The 18,362-nt window shown below is 49.0% G+C and overlaps 1 protein-coding gene across 1 annotated transcript in view; it reads right to left on the minus strand.

Annotated features, from left to right (window-relative positions):
* Window positions 1-14,065: 14,065 nt before the first annotated feature.
* The window catches only part of ATP1A1 (ATPase Na+/K+ transporting subunit alpha 1), a 32,360-nt gene continuing 28,063 nt past the window's right edge, over window positions 14,066-18,362 (minus strand). The window contains exons 19-23 of the mRNA XM_006058684.4: window positions 17,920-18,065; window positions 17,664-17,794; window positions 17,075-17,176; window positions 14,924-15,015; window positions 14,066-14,429 (exon numbers count right to left, since the gene is read on the minus strand). Of these exons, the coding sequence (XP_006058746.1) occupies window positions 14,401-14,429; window positions 14,924-15,015; window positions 17,075-17,176; window positions 17,664-17,794; window positions 17,920-18,065 (500 nt within the window). The 3' untranslated portion in view covers window positions 14,066-14,400. The remainder of the gene's footprint in view (window positions 14,430-14,923; window positions 15,016-17,074; window positions 17,177-17,663; window positions 17,795-17,919; window positions 18,066-18,362) is intronic.

Here is an 18,362-nt window from a genome sequence, read left to right on the forward strand (position 1 = left end):
TTACAGGGTGTGGGACTGTGTGTTGTGGTTTGCACAACAGTGCATCCCCAGCATGTGGTATAGAGTCTACCACACCAGGTGCAGTCTGTAAGCTCTGTTTATTAAACAGTAGCCAAGGCTTGTTGAATAGTGTCTCATTTTATTCTCACAAAGAACCCTATGAAGTACGAAATAGTACTTTCCCCATTTGCTGCTGTCTATGGGGTCGCACAGAGTCGGACATGACTGAAGCAACTTAGCAGCAGCAGCAGCATTTGGTCAAGGAAATGGAGGCTCAGAGAGGTTAAGAAATGTGTCAAAAGTCACACAACTAAAGCTCAGCAGGGCAGGGTCCAGTTGGACCGTCTGCCGTTGGAACCAATATCCTCAATTACTGTATCATACTGTCTTGAGGGAGAGGGCAAGGCCACTGGTGTTATGAGGAGAACTGAACACACCCGCAGCACTTTGAGAGCACCAGCTTGTTATTGTTCAGCTGCTCACCATGTCCGAGTCTTGCTCGATCCCATGGACTGTAACCTGCCAGGCTCCTCTATCCATGTGATTTCCCAGGCAAGAATACTGGAGTGGGTTGCCATTTCCTTCTCCAGGGCATCTTCCCGACCAAGGGATGGAACCCGCAGAGACACTCCTAAACGGAGAGCTAAAGGTGGTGGTAAGACTCGGAGTACAGGTATCATTGAGAAAGAAAGGGCCTGATCAAGGAGATGGGAAACCAAGGGAGAGAGCTTGTTGAGGACAGTGGCAGGAGGCCAGCATGTGATTGCAACTGACTCCAACAGCATCTTCTCAAAATTGCTCTGGGGCTGAGATGGTACGCTGAGCACAGCACTCCTTGGCGTGTCTCTTCCCTTCTAGGTCTCTTCTCTTCTAGGTAGTTCTTAATCAGTGCTTCTGAACTAGGGGTGGCTTTGCCCTCCAGGAGACACTTGGCAGTACCTGACTAATGGCATCTAGTGGGCAGAGGCCAGGGATATTGCTAAAGAAGCTCGAGTGCACAGGATAGCCCCCCAAACAAGAATGTGCTGACCCCAAATGTCGACAGTGCCAAGGTCGGGAAACTCTGCTCTGAACCTATCAATCACTCAATCTGTAAGAAAGTTTTGACCATTCATCCCCTCTGCTTCCTACAGCCCCCTATCTCTCAAGCCTCCAGAAGCTCTAAATACAAGGACTTGGCCAAGACAGAGTTTGTCCAGAGAAGTCTGAGGGCTGGATGGGTCTAGGGAGCCTCACACATTGGTGGCGTTTCTTTTGATGCTTCATTACTGCTCAGGAGGGGTGCACCATGCTGCTGTCTTACCCTGATACTTGGTCCTAACAATGTGCTGGTTAATGTTTAACAGCTGGCTCTCTGGGAAAACAAGCCATGGTTTGCAGCATTTGACATTTTCCAAGGTGTAAATATTCTAGTCTCCTCCAGTGTCAAGCTACTGATGTGAAGTCGCCTGGCTTGAAAAATTTCCAAAAATGGATCAATGAAGTGAGCTGATAGGAGCCAGCTCTCACACACCACTGCTTAGTCCCACCTTCAACTCTTCCCTGTTGTCTTTTAAGCTCTGCAAACATTGACCTACCGGACCAGTGGCTTAACAAAATAAAAGTTTATTTCTCACTCATACTCCAACATGGATATTCCTGATACAGCAGCTTGGGACCCAGGTTCCTGCTGTCTCGTGGCTTCCTTCCTCGAGGACAGTGGCTCTCAAACTTTAGTGTTCAGCAGAACCAGATGCAGAGCTGAAAACATGATTCCCCAGAGTTCTGACTCAGCAGGTCTAGGGTGAGGCTGGAGGATGTGCATTTTCTTACACATTCCCAGGTGATGCTGATGCTGTTGGACATGCACACACTGAGAACCACCACTCTAGGGCAACAGTTCTTCATCTTGGCTGCAAGGAGGAATCAGCAGGAGAACATTGACAACTCCCACTGGCTGGGTTCCACTTCCTGTGCTCCTGATTTAACTGGCCTAGGAAGCAGCCTGGCCGTGGAGATCATTAAAGCTCTCCAGCTGATTTTGTTTTGCAACGAAGGATGAGAACCACTGTTTTAGGGCCTTACTATCTCTTCCTATGGCTTCCCAGGTGGCTCAGTGGTAAAGAAATCTGCCTGCCAATACAAGAGACACAGATTAGATCCCTGGGTTGGGAAGATCCCCTGGAGGAGGAAATGGCAATCCACTCCAGTATTCTGGCCTGCAGAAACTCATGAAGCCTGGTGGGCTCCAGTCTGGGGGTTCACAAAGAGTTGAACATGACTGCAAATGAGCATGCACACATCTTTTCCTGTGGCTTCCCAGGTGGCCTAGCGGTAAAGAATCTGCCTGCCAGTGTAGGAGATGCGAATTTGATCCTTGGTCAGCAAGATCCATGACCAACTCACTCCAGTATTCTTGCCTGGGAAATCCCATGGACAGAGGAGCCTGGAAGGCTACAACATCAGTCTCTTCCTGCATTCCACAGGTGGATGTGGAAAGAGAGTGAGGACTCTCTCCATTGAAGGGTGTATGGGCCAGGCCTGGAGGTGACCTGTAGGAGTGTAGCTGCAGCTTACAGGGCAGACTGGGAAGTGTGGTCTCACTGGGAGCTCAGGAGGAAAGGGAGCATCGTTTGCTGAAAAACCAGTGAGTTGCTGCCATAACTCCATGCTGCTTTGGAACAAGCATACCTGGAGAGATAGATGCCCACAAGTGTGGATTCAGGAATCTCTGTGAGCCAGTGTGAGGGTGCAGGAGTTCGAGGCTTTAGGGTGAGTAAGTCCGGGTAAAAGCTACCAGTGGTAACCTGGGGTGCTTTTATGTCCCTGGAGGAAGGCATCTTGATATAGTTGAAAGATTCAAGGCTTATAGACCTGTGCTCCTTCCTCAACCACCTTTTATGAGCTACTAATCTCTCCAGCCCTCAGTTTTCCTTTTCTGTAAAGTGGGAACAATATCTACCTATTTGCTTCATAGGTAGCCCACCAGGCTCCTCTTTCCATGGGATTTCCCAGGCAAGAATACTGGAGTGGGTTGCCCTTTCCTTCTCCAGGGAAACTTCTCAACCCAGGGATCGAACCTGTGATTCCTGTAACTGGCAAGCACTGCCAGGCAGATTCTTTACCACTGAGCCACCTGGGAAGCCCCTAATCTCTCCAAACCTCAGTTTCCCTCCTCTGTAAAATGGGAACAATATCTACCTATCTGTATCTGCTTTGGAGGATTAAGTGAAATAAACCTAAAGCCCAAAGAGTGCTGAAGGCACGTAGTACATGTTCAGGGAATGTTAGTTCCCTTTCCTTTAGAAAACACTGCCCAACTGGTACCAGAGACCCTTCCTTAGTCGCTCAGTCGTGTCCAACTCTTTGCGACCCCATGGACTGTAGCCCACCCAGGTCCTGTGTCCTGGGATTCTCCAGGCACCAGAGATAAAGGAACTGAAACAGGTGACCTGCCAAGACTCTGGGCTTCTCCCCCCAGGTCATGCATATGCGATGAAGCTCTGGCTGGGAGTGATTTGCTGTCTGTTCTTTGGGAGAAAATACCCCACAGAACTCAAGGCTGAAACTTGATTTCTGGGATAATTTATTTGGCAAGATGTCCTTGTGTGTCTGTCATTTTGGGAAGAAATTAAAAACTTGCAACTAGTTTTGTGTGTGTTAGGCACCCAGCCATGTCCAGCTCTTTTCAACCCCATGGACTGTAGCCTACCAGGCTCCTCTGTCCATGGAATTCTCCAGGCAGGAATACTAGAGTGGATTGCCATTCCCTTCTCCAGGGGATCTTCCCGACCCAAGGATCGAACCTCCCAAGTTGCAGGCAGATTCTTTACCATCTGAGCCATCAGGGAAGCCTGTTGCAACTAGTTTTAAAGGGAGCAGTTATTTATACTACAAAATATTCTTTGAGTTAATGAACAACCTTTTTAAGCAACTTTGCTTTCCTGTGCACAAATTAACTACACTGGGGCAGCCTGGCATGCTAGAAGGGAAGGGATCACTGCTTTCTACAGAAGGCAGAGCTGGGAAGGGCGATGTGAGCTCCTGACCACTGAGAAGCAATCATTAACACAGAACCTGAGAATGTAAGGGAACTTCCATCCTTCCACAGTTCTGCAACATTCTGGGAAGCAGATCCACCACCAGCTTAATAGGAGAGGCAGCACAGAGCTGGCCTGAGGTTACAACCACCCGCCTTCATGCTCACTGCCCAGTCCCCAACTGCAGGTTTAGTCACCCAGCAGCTCCTGAGGGCAAATCCATTTGAGGAACTGTGGAACACCATGTGCTTAACTTCCAAGAAACTTTCCATGATCTTATGTTTTAACACCAACTCTAACCTTTGTTTTTCATAAAAACTGCCCTTCTGCAGTTCTTGGCCCCAGCCCTAGCTTTCTGCCACAGTGTCGACATGTTCTTGCTGCTGCTGCTGCTAAGTCGCTTCAGTCGTGTCCGACTCTGTGTGACCCCCTAGACGGCAGCCCACCAGGCTCCCCCGTCCCTGGGATTCTCCAGGCAAGAACACCAGAGTGGGTTGCCATTTCCTTCTCCAACGTGTGAAAAGTGAAAGTGAAGTCGCTCAGTCGTGTCCGACTCTTCGAGACCCCGTGGACGGCAGACATGTTCTTAGTGCTTGCTAAATATGGGCCAGGTACAAAGTCTTAGGAGTCTGGGCTTCAAGACAGACTCGCCCATCTCTGTCACTCCTTAGCTGTGTGACTTCAGGCAAGTTACTCCACTTCTCTGAGCCTGTTTCCTCATTTGTAAAATAGTTGTAGTATAGGCCATTGCGTGGCCCGAGTAGCTATTTCTCTTCTGGGAACACCACATTTGCTCTCCTAGGTTTGTCTTCAGTGGGTATTTGAAGCCCAGTTACTGTGCAGATGTGCTGGTGGGCGAGTGTGGGAAGTGAGTTTCCCTTTAATGAACCCTGATGAAGAGTCAGGTACTCCTCATGTAATCTTCAGTTGCCTCCGTTTTGCAGACAGAAAGAGGGTTATTTATTTGTTTTTAATTATTTATTTATTGTTTGGGGCTATGCTGAGCCGTCGTTGCTACGGGGGTTTTTCTCTAGTTACGGTGAGGTGGGACTACCCTCTCGTTGTGGTGCCCAGGCTTCTCATTGCAGTCGCCTCTCCTGTTGCAGAGCACAGGCCCTAGGGCACTCAAGCTTTAGTAGTTGTGGCCCATGGGCTCGGAAGTTGCACTTCCTGGGTTCTAGAGTACAAGCTCAGTAGTTGTGGCATGTGGGCTTAGTTGCTCTGTGGCACGTGGGATCTTCCGGTCCTGGGGATTGAATGCATGTCTCCTGCATTGGCAGGCGGATTCTTTACTGCTAAGCCACCAGGGAAGCCCAGAAGGAGGTTTAGAGAAAGTCCAGGTCTTCGTCCAGATCTCCCACTTCACAAACTGAGGAAACAGACCTCCCACACCACTGCTGAGACCGCTTCTCTCTAGGCACACAGGCTGAGAGGGACAAGGAATAAAAAGGAAACCCAGCACCTGAAACCATCTGAGCCCAGCCAGGAGGCTCTCTGGAGCTCTGCACGCCTGGGTCTGCCTCCAGGAGGACAGAGAGCAGGAGACCCACCAGCTAGGCCTTGCCTTTGCTTTCAGCTACAAGATGCTATGGACAAGTCTCTGCCTCTTTTAATTATAATGTGTCTTGGTATGAGTCACTTTGGTTCCATCTTATTTGAAACTCTCCGGGCTTCTAGCATCAAGAAGATGTGTTTTTTGTTTCTGGTCTGATTGGGTAGGGTCCACTGTCCTGTTTGCGTTCATAGATCCTTTTTTCCCTCCCTCTAGTCTGCTGTTGAGCTCTGCTAGTGCTTTGCTGTTGCTGTTAGTTCAGTTACCATATTCTTCAGCTCTGTGACTTCTATTTGGTGCTTTCATATATCTCTTATATCTTCTTATTGACATTCTCAGTGTGCTCATCCATTTTTCTCCCAATTAGGGTGTTACGATCGTTATTTTTAGTTCTTCAGATAAATCATTTATCTTTATTTCCTTAAGGGCCTTTTCTGGGATTTTGTCTTGTTCTTTCATTTGGAACATATTCCCCTATTTCATTTCCCTCGACTCTCTTTTGATTTGTATGCATTAGATGAAACAGCCACCTCCCAAGTCATGAAACAGGGACATTATGTAAGAGATGAACTTAATTGTTCACCTTGCCCTAGCTCTTGGTTGCCTCTCAGACCTTTGTGATTGTCTTAGCAGCCTATTTTTAGTGGTTAGGGCGATGCCAAAGAATGTTCAAATTACTGTACGGTTGTGCTCATTTCACATGCTAGCAAAGTCATGCTCAAAATCCTTCAAGCTAGGTTTCAGCAGTACATGAACCAAGAACTTCCAGATGTACAAGCTGGAGTTAGAAAAGGCAGGGGAACCAGAGATCAAATACCAACATCTGTTGGATCATAGAGAAAGCAAGGGAATTCCAGAAAAACATCTCCTTCTGCTTCATTGACTACACCAAACCCTTTTAGTGTGTGGATCACAACAAACCGTGGAAAGTTCTTAAAGAGATGGGAATACCAGACCACCTTACCTGTCTCCTGAGAAAACCTGTATGCAGGTCAAGAAGTAACCATTAGAACTGGACATGGAACAACAGACTGGTTCCAAATTGGGAAAGGAGTACACTGAAGCTGTATATTGTCACCCTGCTTATTTAACTTATATGCAGAGTACATCATCCAAAATGCTGGCCTGGATGAATCACATGCTGGAATAAAGGTTGCCAGGAGCAATATCAATAACCTCAGATATGCAGACGATACCATTCTAATGGCAGAAAGTTAAGACGAACTAAAGACTACTTGATAAGGGTGAAAGAAGAGAGTGAAAAATCTGGTTAAAACTCAGCATTCAACAAAGATCATGGCATCTGGTCCCATCACTTCATGGCAAATAGATGGGTAAAAAGTGGAAAGAGTGACAGGCTTTATTTTCTTGGGCTCCAAGATCACTAAAGATGGTGACTGTAGCCATGAAATTAAAAGACACTTGCTCCTTGGAAGAAAAGCTATGACAAACCTAGACAGTGTATTAAAGAGCAGAGACATCACTTTGTTGACATAAGTCCATATAGTTAAAGCAATGGTTTTTCCAGTAGTCATGTACAGATTTAAGAGCTGGACCATAAAGATGGCTGAGCACTGAAGAATTGATGTTTTTGAACTGTGGTGCCAGAGAAGACCCTTGAGTCCCTTGAACACAAGGAGATCAAACCAGTCAATCTTAAAGGAAATTAACCCTGAATATTCATTGAAAGGACTGATGCTGAAGCTGAAGCTCCAATCCTTTGGCCACTTGATGCAAAGAGCTGACTCATTTGAAAAAATCCTGATGCTGGGTAAGACCAAAGGTAGAAGAAAAGGGATGACATAGGATGGCATCACCGACTCAATGGATGTGAATTTGAGTAAACTGGGAGATGGTGAAGGACAGGGAAGCCTGGCATGCTGCAGTCCACGGGATGGCAAAGAATCAGACACAACTGAGCAGCTGAACCACCACCACCACCACCCCATAGTTAAGGATGTGCCAAGACCGTTCAGTGTCTCAGAGGAAAAGACCTCAGCACCTAGATTCAGACTGACTAGGACCCAGACCCTCAGGCAATAGATTTTAAAGTATGCAAATAGTATACAGTCCAGTGGGACTGCAAACGTAAGTCCTACAGGCCATTAGAGCTAGATCATGGCATCCGGTCCCCTCACTTCATGGGAAATAGATGGGGAAACAGTGGAAACAGTGGCAGACTATTTTTTTGGGCTCCCAAATCACTGCAGATGGTGATTGCAGCCATGAAATTAAAAGGCACTTACTCCTTGGAAGGAAAGTTATGACCAACCTAGATAGCATATTCAAAAGCAGAGCCATTACTTTGCCAACAAGGGTCCGTCTAGTCAAGGCTATGGTTTTTCCAGTGGTCATGTATGGGTGTGAGAGCTGGACTGTGAAGAAAGCTGAGCACCAAAGAATTGATGCTTTTGAACTGTGGTGTTGGAGAAGACTTTTGAGAGTCCCTTGGACTGCAAGGAGGTCCAACCAGTCCATCCTAAAGGAGATCAGTCCTGAGTGTTCATTGGAAGGACTGATGTTGAAGCTGAAACTCCAATACTTTGGCCACCTGATGCGAAGAACTGACTCTTTGTTAAAGACCCCGATGCTGGGAAAGATTGAAGGCGGGAGGAGAAGGGGACGACAGAGGATAAGATGGCTGGATGGCATCACCGACTCCATGGACATGAGTTTGAGTAGACTCCGGGAGTTGGTATTGGACAGGGAGGTCTGGTGTGCTGCGATTCATGGGGTCGCAAAGAGTCGGACTTGACTGAGCGACTGAACTGAACTGAACTGAATGTCAATATGTCCTCTGGGTAGCTGTTGTAAAAAAAATGGGGTTGCTAGATGATGAAAGTTCCTTTTTGGAAACTTCAAGTTCTGGTTGCAGTTACCTGGAATGAGGCAGAAGGAGCGCACAGAGATGGCTTCTGTAATCCCTCAAGTCCACCTCAGTAGGGGCCTAGATGTGTACCAGACCAGAAGGCTACCCCTCAGCCTACAGCTTCAGGACAAAAAAGTAGGCCTCTTGCTCAGGAAGACTAGGGGTGTATTTCAATCTGCTGTTTGTGCTTTGCCCTGGGGTGGGATGGTCTATCTGTCACAGGCCTGTGGGACTCAGGGATGCAAGCCCCCCTGCCCACGAGAGCCAGGCAATCAGTGTCTCCTGGGTGCCAGACCGAAAACCTGGGGCACCAGGCATGTGCAAAAACTCCTCTCCAGGAAATGCTGATGCTCTCGAGTGCAGAGGGAGAGTACAAAGATAGAGCCCGCATTCCGAGGTCTCTGGAAAGGTTTCTGTAGAACTTTAGGTGCGTGTCCGATTGGAACCCTCAGGTCTCACCTATGAAGATAGCCTATAGGCCCCTTTCATAGAAAGACCGGTCTCCTTGGAAACCATTGCCTCATGATGTATGCCTTGCGGGGTTGGGGGTTGGCTGTTTAAAAACTCTTTCTCCTTTGGTTACAGTTTTGTGGGACGCTTGAGCATAAAAGCCTCACTGGGCACCAGAGCCGGGTGATCTCAAGGTGTCCCTTGAGTGGCAGCCACAAAAATCAGGGTGTCAGAAGGGGGTTCAAGCTCCTTCCTGGGAGGTCCTGACAAGCTGGGGGCAAGGCGGAGTGGGGGTGCTTGATGGTGTCTGACAGTAGGCTTCATCCCTGGAAAGAATCCTGCAGGCCCTAGATGTGTGTTGAATTAGGTGTCTGCCCCCGGACTGATGCTATAAGATATGCAAGTAAGCCTACTTCATGTAAGGTCTGGGCACCTTTCAATTGGCTCCCTTTGTGTTGGTCTCTGGGATGAACCTAAACACGGGAGCCCTTTAAGAGCTGTTCCTCCATTCACTACAGCCTATGAGCCTTGTGGCTGTGAGGCCGATTGGTTTTCAAAGCTAGAAGTCTGCGGGGGGGGGGGGGGGGGGGGGGGGAGTAGGGAGGGAGAGGTGGGGTGGGGGTGGCGGCGGCATGTCTCTCAAGTGCAGGTCTTAAAGTAGGGGCGCCTTTGTCCCCAGGAAGAAACTCTGGTTTTAGACTCCCCCCTGACTGTGGGTCATCGCACAGTGGGTAAAGTCTTCCAAGGGCTTTGCCTGATGTGGAGGAGTTGCTCAGCTAGTTTTTCAGAGGTTTTCGTTTTCAGAGGAAAATGTTCCATGTGTTCGGCACGTCCGTGGGAGGAGGTGAACTTAGGATCTTCCTACATTGTCATCTTGTGCCGGAACCTGCTCTTCTCTTTAAATAGTGTTGGCCACTCTGCTAAGTGCCAACTTCTCTTTTTAAGGCGCTGAACTGAGCACCAAGGATAAAACAGAAAAGAACAGACCAGCTCCCAGACCTCATGGGGCTTATAGGTTTCCAGGCAAAAATAGATGTTAGATTCATTATTACATAATTGAGTAATACATAGTGAGAACAGTGAGTTCTATGAAGAAGCCGAGTACTGATCAACTACCTAAAAGGAGATTCTAACCTAATCGGGGAGTGGGAAGGGTTTTTCGTGAGATTATTTGAGGCCCAGGGATTTGAAAGCTCTGGAACTGAGGCAGGCCTGTCTTGGTGTCTCTGTGTACATCTCCTCTTCTCTATCTTCTTGTGTCACTTGCCATGGTCTGCCAGTCCATTTCTTGCCATCCTAATTCCATCCATGACTCATTTTTAATAATCCCTAATTTCCAGTTTCAGAGTCTTGAGAAATGGGGAGAGGCCCTAACTCATAGATTTCTGGCAAGCCTGGGCATGGATTTCCTTTGGGGACTGTCAGTTCTGATCCAAAAACAGACCCAAGATGAAGGTGAAATGTTAAAAATACGGCTGTTTTGGGTAGCAGGAAAAACGTAACAAGCACGTATTCATTCATTCAACAAGCACTGATCGTGTCTGATGTTAAGGAGGGTGTGGCCTGGTTCACTGCTCTAGGGAACTCTAGTTCCCTGGTGAGGGAATAAACCAATAAACAAAGGTCTGGGGGGTACAGCAAGGTGTGCACGAGGGAGGGGCCACTGAACCTTTCCAAGGGAGCAAAGGCCTGAAAGGCACCTAGAAAGGTCAGTTGATTAGCCAGGAGGACTGGCTAGGTTAGCAGGTTGATCCAAGGTGGATGATTGGAAGGAGGATGCCAAGGGGAACTGCAGACTGCAGAAGCAGCATAGAGCCCATTAGGACCGCCCAGGAATTTGGATGGCTGACCAGAGATGGGTTTATGTGCTGAGGTCAGGGTGAAGACAGGCCTGGTGGGAGGCAGCCAAGTAGAGCTTGGAGGATGGTGTAGAGCAATAGTTCTCAGATTTTGACACGCATCAGAATCACCTGTAAGGCTTATAAAAGAGACTGCGGTTCTCGTCCCTCTCTCTCCCAACCAGTTTCTGATTCAATAGTTTGAATTAGAATGCACTTTTCTAACAAGCTCCTAGGTGATACTGGTCTAGAGATGACCCTTTCTGAGAGCCACTGAATTAGAGGAAGGCAGAAAGTGGAGACCAGCCAGGACATCCAGATGTGAAGGGCAGTGACAACAAAGGCTTTACCAGCCACTGTGCTAATCTCTTTATGTGTAATCTCACATAATCCTTTTAACAACTCTGAAATGCCACCCTTATTCTAGAGTAAATGAAGCGCAAAGAGACTAAATTCCATGCCCGTGGTCAGTTAGTGACAGGACCACTGTGTCCAGGCTGTAGAGACACAAAGCCCTTGCTCTCAGCCACCACACGGGAACCAGCAGTGGGTGGTGACTGGTGGGGTGGCGGGGCCACAGCAAGATCAGGGAGAGAAGCCTCAGGTGACTTCTAGGGTTCTGAAGTGGCCACAGGGTGACAGATGTCTTTGCCCAGAGCACGTTCATTGTTGAGGGACCTCAGTCAGATTCAGTTTTGTCACTGGGGTTGAGGCTCCACAGTGTGCTGTGCTCTTTCTGAATAGACGTTGAGAAAAATGGATTTATGGGTCTGGGGCTCAGGCTTCCCTGGTGGCTCAGACGGTAAAGAATCTGCCTGTGATGCGGGATACCTGAGTACGATCCCTGGGTCGGGAAGATCTCCTGGAGAAGGAAATGGCAACCCACTCCAGTATTCTTGCCTGGAGGATTCCAGGGACAGAGGAGCCTGGCAGGCTACAGTCCATGGGATCCAACACAACTGAGCGACTCACACAGAGGAAGAATATAGGTGGGAAAGGGAGTGGGAACCTCCCCGAGGGAACTAGCAACAGAGGGGCAGGTGGAGATGAGGGCAGAAAGGTAAGGAGTGGGCAGAGGTGATGTCAGAAAGACAAGGCAGTTGATTTCAGGAGACGTGTGATGGCGTCATAGATGCTGCAGAGGCCGAGGAAGTACCCAGTGGATTTGACACTCAGGAGGTCAGTGGCAGCCTCAGGTGGAACAATTCTGGTGGGCCAGAGTTAATGGGAGGCAGTGGAAGGAGGCAGGCAGGATGATGGCTGATAAGCCAATAGAGGGAAGACGTGATGGGTACTCTCCTTAGAAGCCTGTCCATGAAAGGAAGGAGGGTGAGACCTAGAGAGATAAGGAACCAGTAATGACACCAAAAAATGACTGGCAAGAGCTCAGATATTGATGTGGCCAAAGGGGCATGTGGTCAGAAGTGTCAAGAGGGCATTACCCCAGGGATGTTTAGGAGGCATTGCAGGGAAACGTGGCTGGGGGTCAGGAGGGCTCAGTTGCAGATTTGTAGGGGTAGACAGTAGCTGATGTCAGTGTTCAGGAGCCGTTTCTGTTGTTCTGGAGCAAATCGTAGCTCTAACTGACAGGGCTCAAGTTAATGGGTGAGTGTTGGGTAGGACGAGGCCTGGGCTGCCTATAGGAGACTTGGGAAGATCTGGCCCTTTAGGAGGCCTGGCTTTGATGCCAGCTTTGCCTACCCCCGTATCTGAGGTCTCTAGATCAAATGTTTGGCTATAAAACTTTTTATGCAAGGGACTCTCAAACAGAACAGGGACAGAGAGATTCTGGTGGAAAGAGGGCAGGAGGTTCCGGCCAGCCCTTGTGTTGCTCTGCCCCTGCCTCCCCATGCTCCTGAAGTCCAGGCCTGCATAGAGCGCGAGGAGCCCCGGCAGAAAGCTATCTGTGGTCACCTACAAGTCTACAGTCTCAGGCTGCTTCAAATGCCTCTAAGTCAGGGAATACCCATGACCTTCATCAGGGTTATGTTCACTGGTCAGCTGTCCAGGGGTGCCACAAAACAGATATATGGGGATTAGAGACAGCAAGCCTCTGAAGTCCCTGCTGGTGTAAGCATGTGGGCAGCCTCATTCCTGCCCTCAGAGCTGTATATTCTCAGGGGGGACACAGAGATCACTTGTCTGCCAGCCCTGAGCCTGAGATCTTTTAGTTCTTAGCTTTATCCTAAGTTTCCTTATGTTGGGCTGAACAAGTGGCTCTTTAACAATGACTTGCCCACAGGCATAGACATAATCCTGGAGAAAGAAGGGAAGAACTGATGTGTTGGATGAGGGAGGCACAGGTCACCCTGCCCTCCCAGTTCCCCAGTGGGAGAGGCTGGGGACGATGCCCGGTTGGTACGTGCGAGTCACTTATTCCCCTCCCATCTGTGTAGCTTGGAAGTGAGTAGCACAAGAGGCAGGAGCAATGAATCAAGCTTTTCAGAGAAAAACCACAAACTTGAACCCAAACTATCATCATCTGGCAGATAATGATCACTAGTGCCAGAGATAAGGGCTCCCCGCTTATTGCGTCTACTTGAAGCAAGGACAGCCTTGAAGTACAGCTAGTAAACAGCACTCAGGATGGATTACTGAATGATGGGACTTGAAGGGGTCTTTTACACTAACTTTACGAAAGCAGAAGGAATACTTGATCTTGACCCTGCAGTAAACAAATCTTTCCACCTTTTTTCTTAAGTACCTTCTGGCACATAACCACTCTCTGAAATGGAGCTGTTCGATGCTAAATTAGGAACGAGTTATATGGAAGGGAAGCAGCTGGTGATGTGCACATGTATTCCAACCAGCTGTGTATAGGTAGCTTCCTACTTCTCAGATCTTGGTACAGAGACACTTTTTGAGGCCGGAGTGGTCCTGGTGATTGGAGACCACGGCTGCGGCTGCACCCAGGATGGGAAGGGGGTGGGGGTGGGCCTTCTCTGAGGGTCTGAAAATCTTTCTACTGACAGGTGTGTTCATCAAGAAACAGATGTGGAGGCAGCAGTGGGGGGGTTTCAGCCATAGCCCCTGCAGTAGAGCCCATGGGGAACCCCGTCCAGGTGAGCTTGTCTCCTCAGACACAAAAGCATGGGCAGGAAGTTTCCCTCAGCCTGTGGTTCTGAAACTTGAATGTGAATCAGCATCACCTGGAGACTTATTGAACAGATTGCTGGCTAGTGTCTTGTTCCATGGCCGTGGCTTCGCTGTGCTAACCAGTCCCCAGGTGATGCTGATGAGGCTGCCAGCCAGGGACGCGTGCACTGGGAAGCACCGTTCCAGATGAATCTTGCGTGGACATCCGGACCACAGAACTGATGAAGGCTGTGAGGCGGACTCCATTATAATAGCCATCTTTATTTGTAAAAATCCGAATATAAAATGTATTCTTTCAGTCTTTCCAAGTTTTCCATTTTACAAAAACAAAAAGGCACATAAAAACCTTCCCCACGGTCGTTTCCACAGACGGATGTTTCTCGGGCAGCCCTCCCCCCACCCCCACCCCCCCCATAGAGCTACATGCTTCATTCCGGGACGTCTCCCTTCCCCACATGCTTCGGTGCTTTCCTACCAGGGTGGAATTCTGAATTCCAAGACTGAAGTACACAAAGAGGGGGTGGGTGGTGGGTGCAGAGTTTGTGGCATGATGCTCCACGGCGTGCAGGAGGGGGTCTAGTAGTAGGTCTCCTTCTCCACCCAACCTGCGGGTAGCAGACAGAGAGACAGAGGTCAGCAACTGTGAGCTTTGGGGAACTAAGTCTACGGGGCCCTCAACTGTATGTCGGAGAAGTTTGCAATGGCACCCCACTCCAGTACTCTTGCCTGGAAAATCCCATGGACGGAGGAGCCTGGTAGGCTGCAGTCCATGGGGTCGCTAAGAGTCGGACACGACTGAAGTGACTTAGCAGCAACTGTATGTGTTTTTAAGAGTAATGTTTTAATTGGAAAGACAGTTTAGACTTCTGACCAAGTTTCTACCACATCCTATTCAGGTTGTATTTGATCAGTTCTAAAACCTCAGTTGAGATCTCCATGGGCTGTGGATGGGCTGTGACTGGAGTGAGTTAGCGTCCCGTGGACTTAGCTAATCAGGCTGACTGTGGAGGAGCCCAGACACTTTGAAAGAAACAGAGCAAGAGCCAGAACTAGGCAGCCCTCCCCAGCCCCAGTCCTAACTGAAAATGCCTGTACTCACCGCCAGGACGTCGCCTGATGATGAGCTTCCGGACTTCATCATACACGAAGATGAGAAGAGAGTAGGGGAAGGCACAGAACCACCAGGTAGGTCTGGAAGCAGAACCAGGCGGCAATTTACATGTGGACACCACTCAAAGGCAGGCAGAGACTGCACGTCAGCAAAGGGACAGCAGAACACATCAGCCCCAAAGGAGAAGCCAGGCATAGTCCTGGCTAACTGCTGAGCACTCACACAGAACTCATGATAAACACACCCCACTTCTGCACGCTCAGAGCCTAGAGGCGCAGAAGACAGCAGACTGCCACCTTCAGCTGGGTTTCCATGAGAACCGGCTGGTACTGTAGGTCAGCTTCGATTTTTTTTGTTGTCAATTCCAGAGCCAACAGGATATTTCCTTTTTTCCTTTTCTAAAATATTTAAGAAACTCAAGTACATTTGGCTCATATCCTGGCATTTGAAGAGAAAAGAACTGCCAGTGTGGGTCATGACTGGTTTAATCATCCCCTGAATCTGGTCTCTGACAGTAGAGTTTAGAAGAGTCAGGAGTGTGTTGAGTCCCAGACCTGGGGAGTAAGCAGCTGAGTCCTAGCAGAGATCCGAGGCCTTTGGGGACCCAGGGGCTGCTGCCACAGTCCCCAGCCTGGAGACAGGCACCCTGGGCAGCCTCTAGAGGAGGCTGACACTTTGACTCCCAACTTCCCAGGGCAACCACAGGAGGAAGGCCGTCCCAGGGCAGGGCTCTGGCATCTCCCCCTCTTCCTGTCTGGTGTGTCCTCCACAGCTGCTAAAAGACGACTTCGCTTGACTTGGGAACCTTTGTAACTAAGCCACCTTCCACACTGGGTAGAACCCACTGGGAACAAGTTCTCTCTCAAGTCACAGCAAAAGATGCTCCGAGGCATCAGTTTGTTGTGCGACTTTTCTTTTTGGCCTTTTTCAAGAGCTCTGATCCTCCTGGCCTTCTCTTAAAACAATGGCCCAAGATGATAGAATTCAGCTTGGGCAAGGCTTGCCCCTGTTGTGTGCAAATTCTGTGGGGGGCTGGGAATACAAAGCCAAAAAATGATCCTGTGGTCCTTGCTTTGAAGATTGTCATCTATGGAGCGCACGAGCGACAGCAATGGCAGAGGGGTGCAGCTGCGCGGGCCCGGGAAGCCAAGAGCAAGGGAAGCCCCAGGGGAAGCAACCTGGAAAGCCATCAGGGCTGGTGGAGTGGGGCGGAACGGCCTCCCAAACATGAAGGCAGAGGAGGAGTGCTCAATCCACCTAAAGCAAGCCTGGATGGGTACAAGGCTAGGAAGACCGTCTGGCACAGTAACGAGACCCTGGATGCCAGTCTACCCTTACACCGCTGACAGGGAACCCACGAGGTCTGGTTACTTCTGGGATGAGAACAGGGAGAAGTGCTGAGGGCAACAGGCTACTTGAGAGTCCAGATGGGTTTGAACAAGGACGGGGAGAATGACGTTCAGATCACAAGTCGCACTTTCTGTGGCTTAGCATATTCTAATGAGGATGCAGCTGCCTAACCTGAACCAGTTGGCAGATACCACAAACACACGCAATCCTTCAAAACACTCTTGGGAGTCTGTGGCAAATTCTGCATGTGAAAATTCAATCTATCAAAGGTGTTGTCTTTCACCATGTTCAAGGCCAGTTGGGTTCTGACCGAAGACAAGTGGCTGGCTTCCTACCTATGCATGATCTCCTGACACTACCAGTGCTCGACTATAAAGACCTCAGATTTGCGGCTCCACCATCCTCCTCTGAGAGCAGAGGAGTCAGAGGCCCCAGAGATGAGGGGCTTGCGATGTGATGCACTTCACTCACTGGGTGAGCAAATCAAGATTTGGACTTGTGACCCCAACTTCACAGCTGAGGATGCCCCCAGCTGGCCTCAAGACAACTGGGCTTTGGCGCTCAGCTCAGCTGGCTGGTAAGCAAGCCCAAGGGTCAGAGCCTGGGTGGCCCTAGCAACGCTGATTCCTGGTCTGCATCACTGAGTCAGCCTTTGTTTCCCAGTTCAGAGGAATTCTTGTACCTATCACCCAACAGCTCTGAAATAAACAGCTACTAACATGTGCCATGGGAGGAACAAGCCATGCTGGTTATTTCCAACTTTTTGGACCTAAAAGAAGAGGGACTTACTTGAGGGGATACATCCTCAGGGCAACACCCATTCCAGGGCAGTAGGAAAGAAAAGCAGCAAGGGCTGTCTCTTCAAAGAGGCCAAATATTAAGATCTTGTTCCTAAAAACAAGGAGGGGAGAGAGGTTAAAAAACTGCAAATAAAAGTATATCTTCTAACATTGTTTTTTATTATTTTTTTAATGTGGACCATTTCTAAAGCCTTTATTGAATTTGTTACAACATTGCTTCTGCTTCATGTTTTGGTCTTTTTTGCCCATGAGGCATGTAGCTCCCTGACCAGGGTTCGAACCCATGTCCCCTGAATTGGAAGGTGAAATCTTAACCACTGGAGTGCCAGGGGAATCCCTACTATGTTTACATGGCAGGTTGATGTCTTCATAGGTCTTTATGTATTTGTACTTAGGAACCTGAGTTCAGATGAAAAAACCTAGAAAATGACATTTTGCTTCATGAATTAGCTCCCCAGACAAGATTCTAGAACTTCTGTCCAATGTGTCAGGTGCTGGGCTTTTTATTTAGCGCAGGGTTCAGACATCCATCACCAGACCCGTCTTTGAACTGAGACCCCCGACTGTGGCCTACTCACTTCATCCCCTGCTGGAAGACGGAATTCCTCCTGGTCTTGCAGATGACCAGGTCAGCCCACTGCACCACCACGATACTGACAAAGAAGGCAGTGTGGCAGGTGAACTCCACGATCTTCCTCTGTTCGTAGGTCTGAAACGCACAAGGCAGACGGATGAGCCTGGCTCTTGGCCCTTGTGTCCAGAGGCAGTGAGGCCCTGTCCTTTGGTGCTAGAGGAGCTCTGTCTGGCACTGGCGGGCGGGCAGCCCTCACTCACCCACTGCTGCCCATAGCTGTCCTCCACATCGTTGATCCAACGGTCATCCCAGGTCACTCGGATGCCCAGCAGGTGATTTGGGAGGAAGCCGTTCTCAGCCATGATAACAAAGTAAGTGAAGAAACCCCCCAGGGCCTGGATCATACCTGAGAAGTTGAAAAGAACTTGAATGCCAGGGCCTGGTACAAATCATCTGCGGGCACACTCTTCACCCACACCTGTTCCACTTCGAGTCACTTTTTAGAGCTTAAAAGAGGGACCTGGCCCTTGTTCTTAAAAACACCCACCTCTATTCCTTGGTCATCTGCTTCTATCAGGACATGACCCTTAGGGGTAAAAATCCACATCCCCATTTTTTAATTCCTGAAAAAAAATTACGACTCCTGTTCCATCTCTCAAAATTTTTACACATGGCCTTTTTGCCAGCCACTGTGGAAATCATG

This window comes from Bubalus bubalis, chromosome 6 (assembly GCF_019923935.1).
Source record: "Bubalus bubalis isolate 160015118507 breed Murrah chromosome 6, NDDB_SH_1, whole genome shotgun sequence".
Taxonomy (NCBI): Eukaryota; Metazoa; Chordata; class Mammalia; order Artiodactyla; family Bovidae; genus Bubalus; species Bubalus bubalis.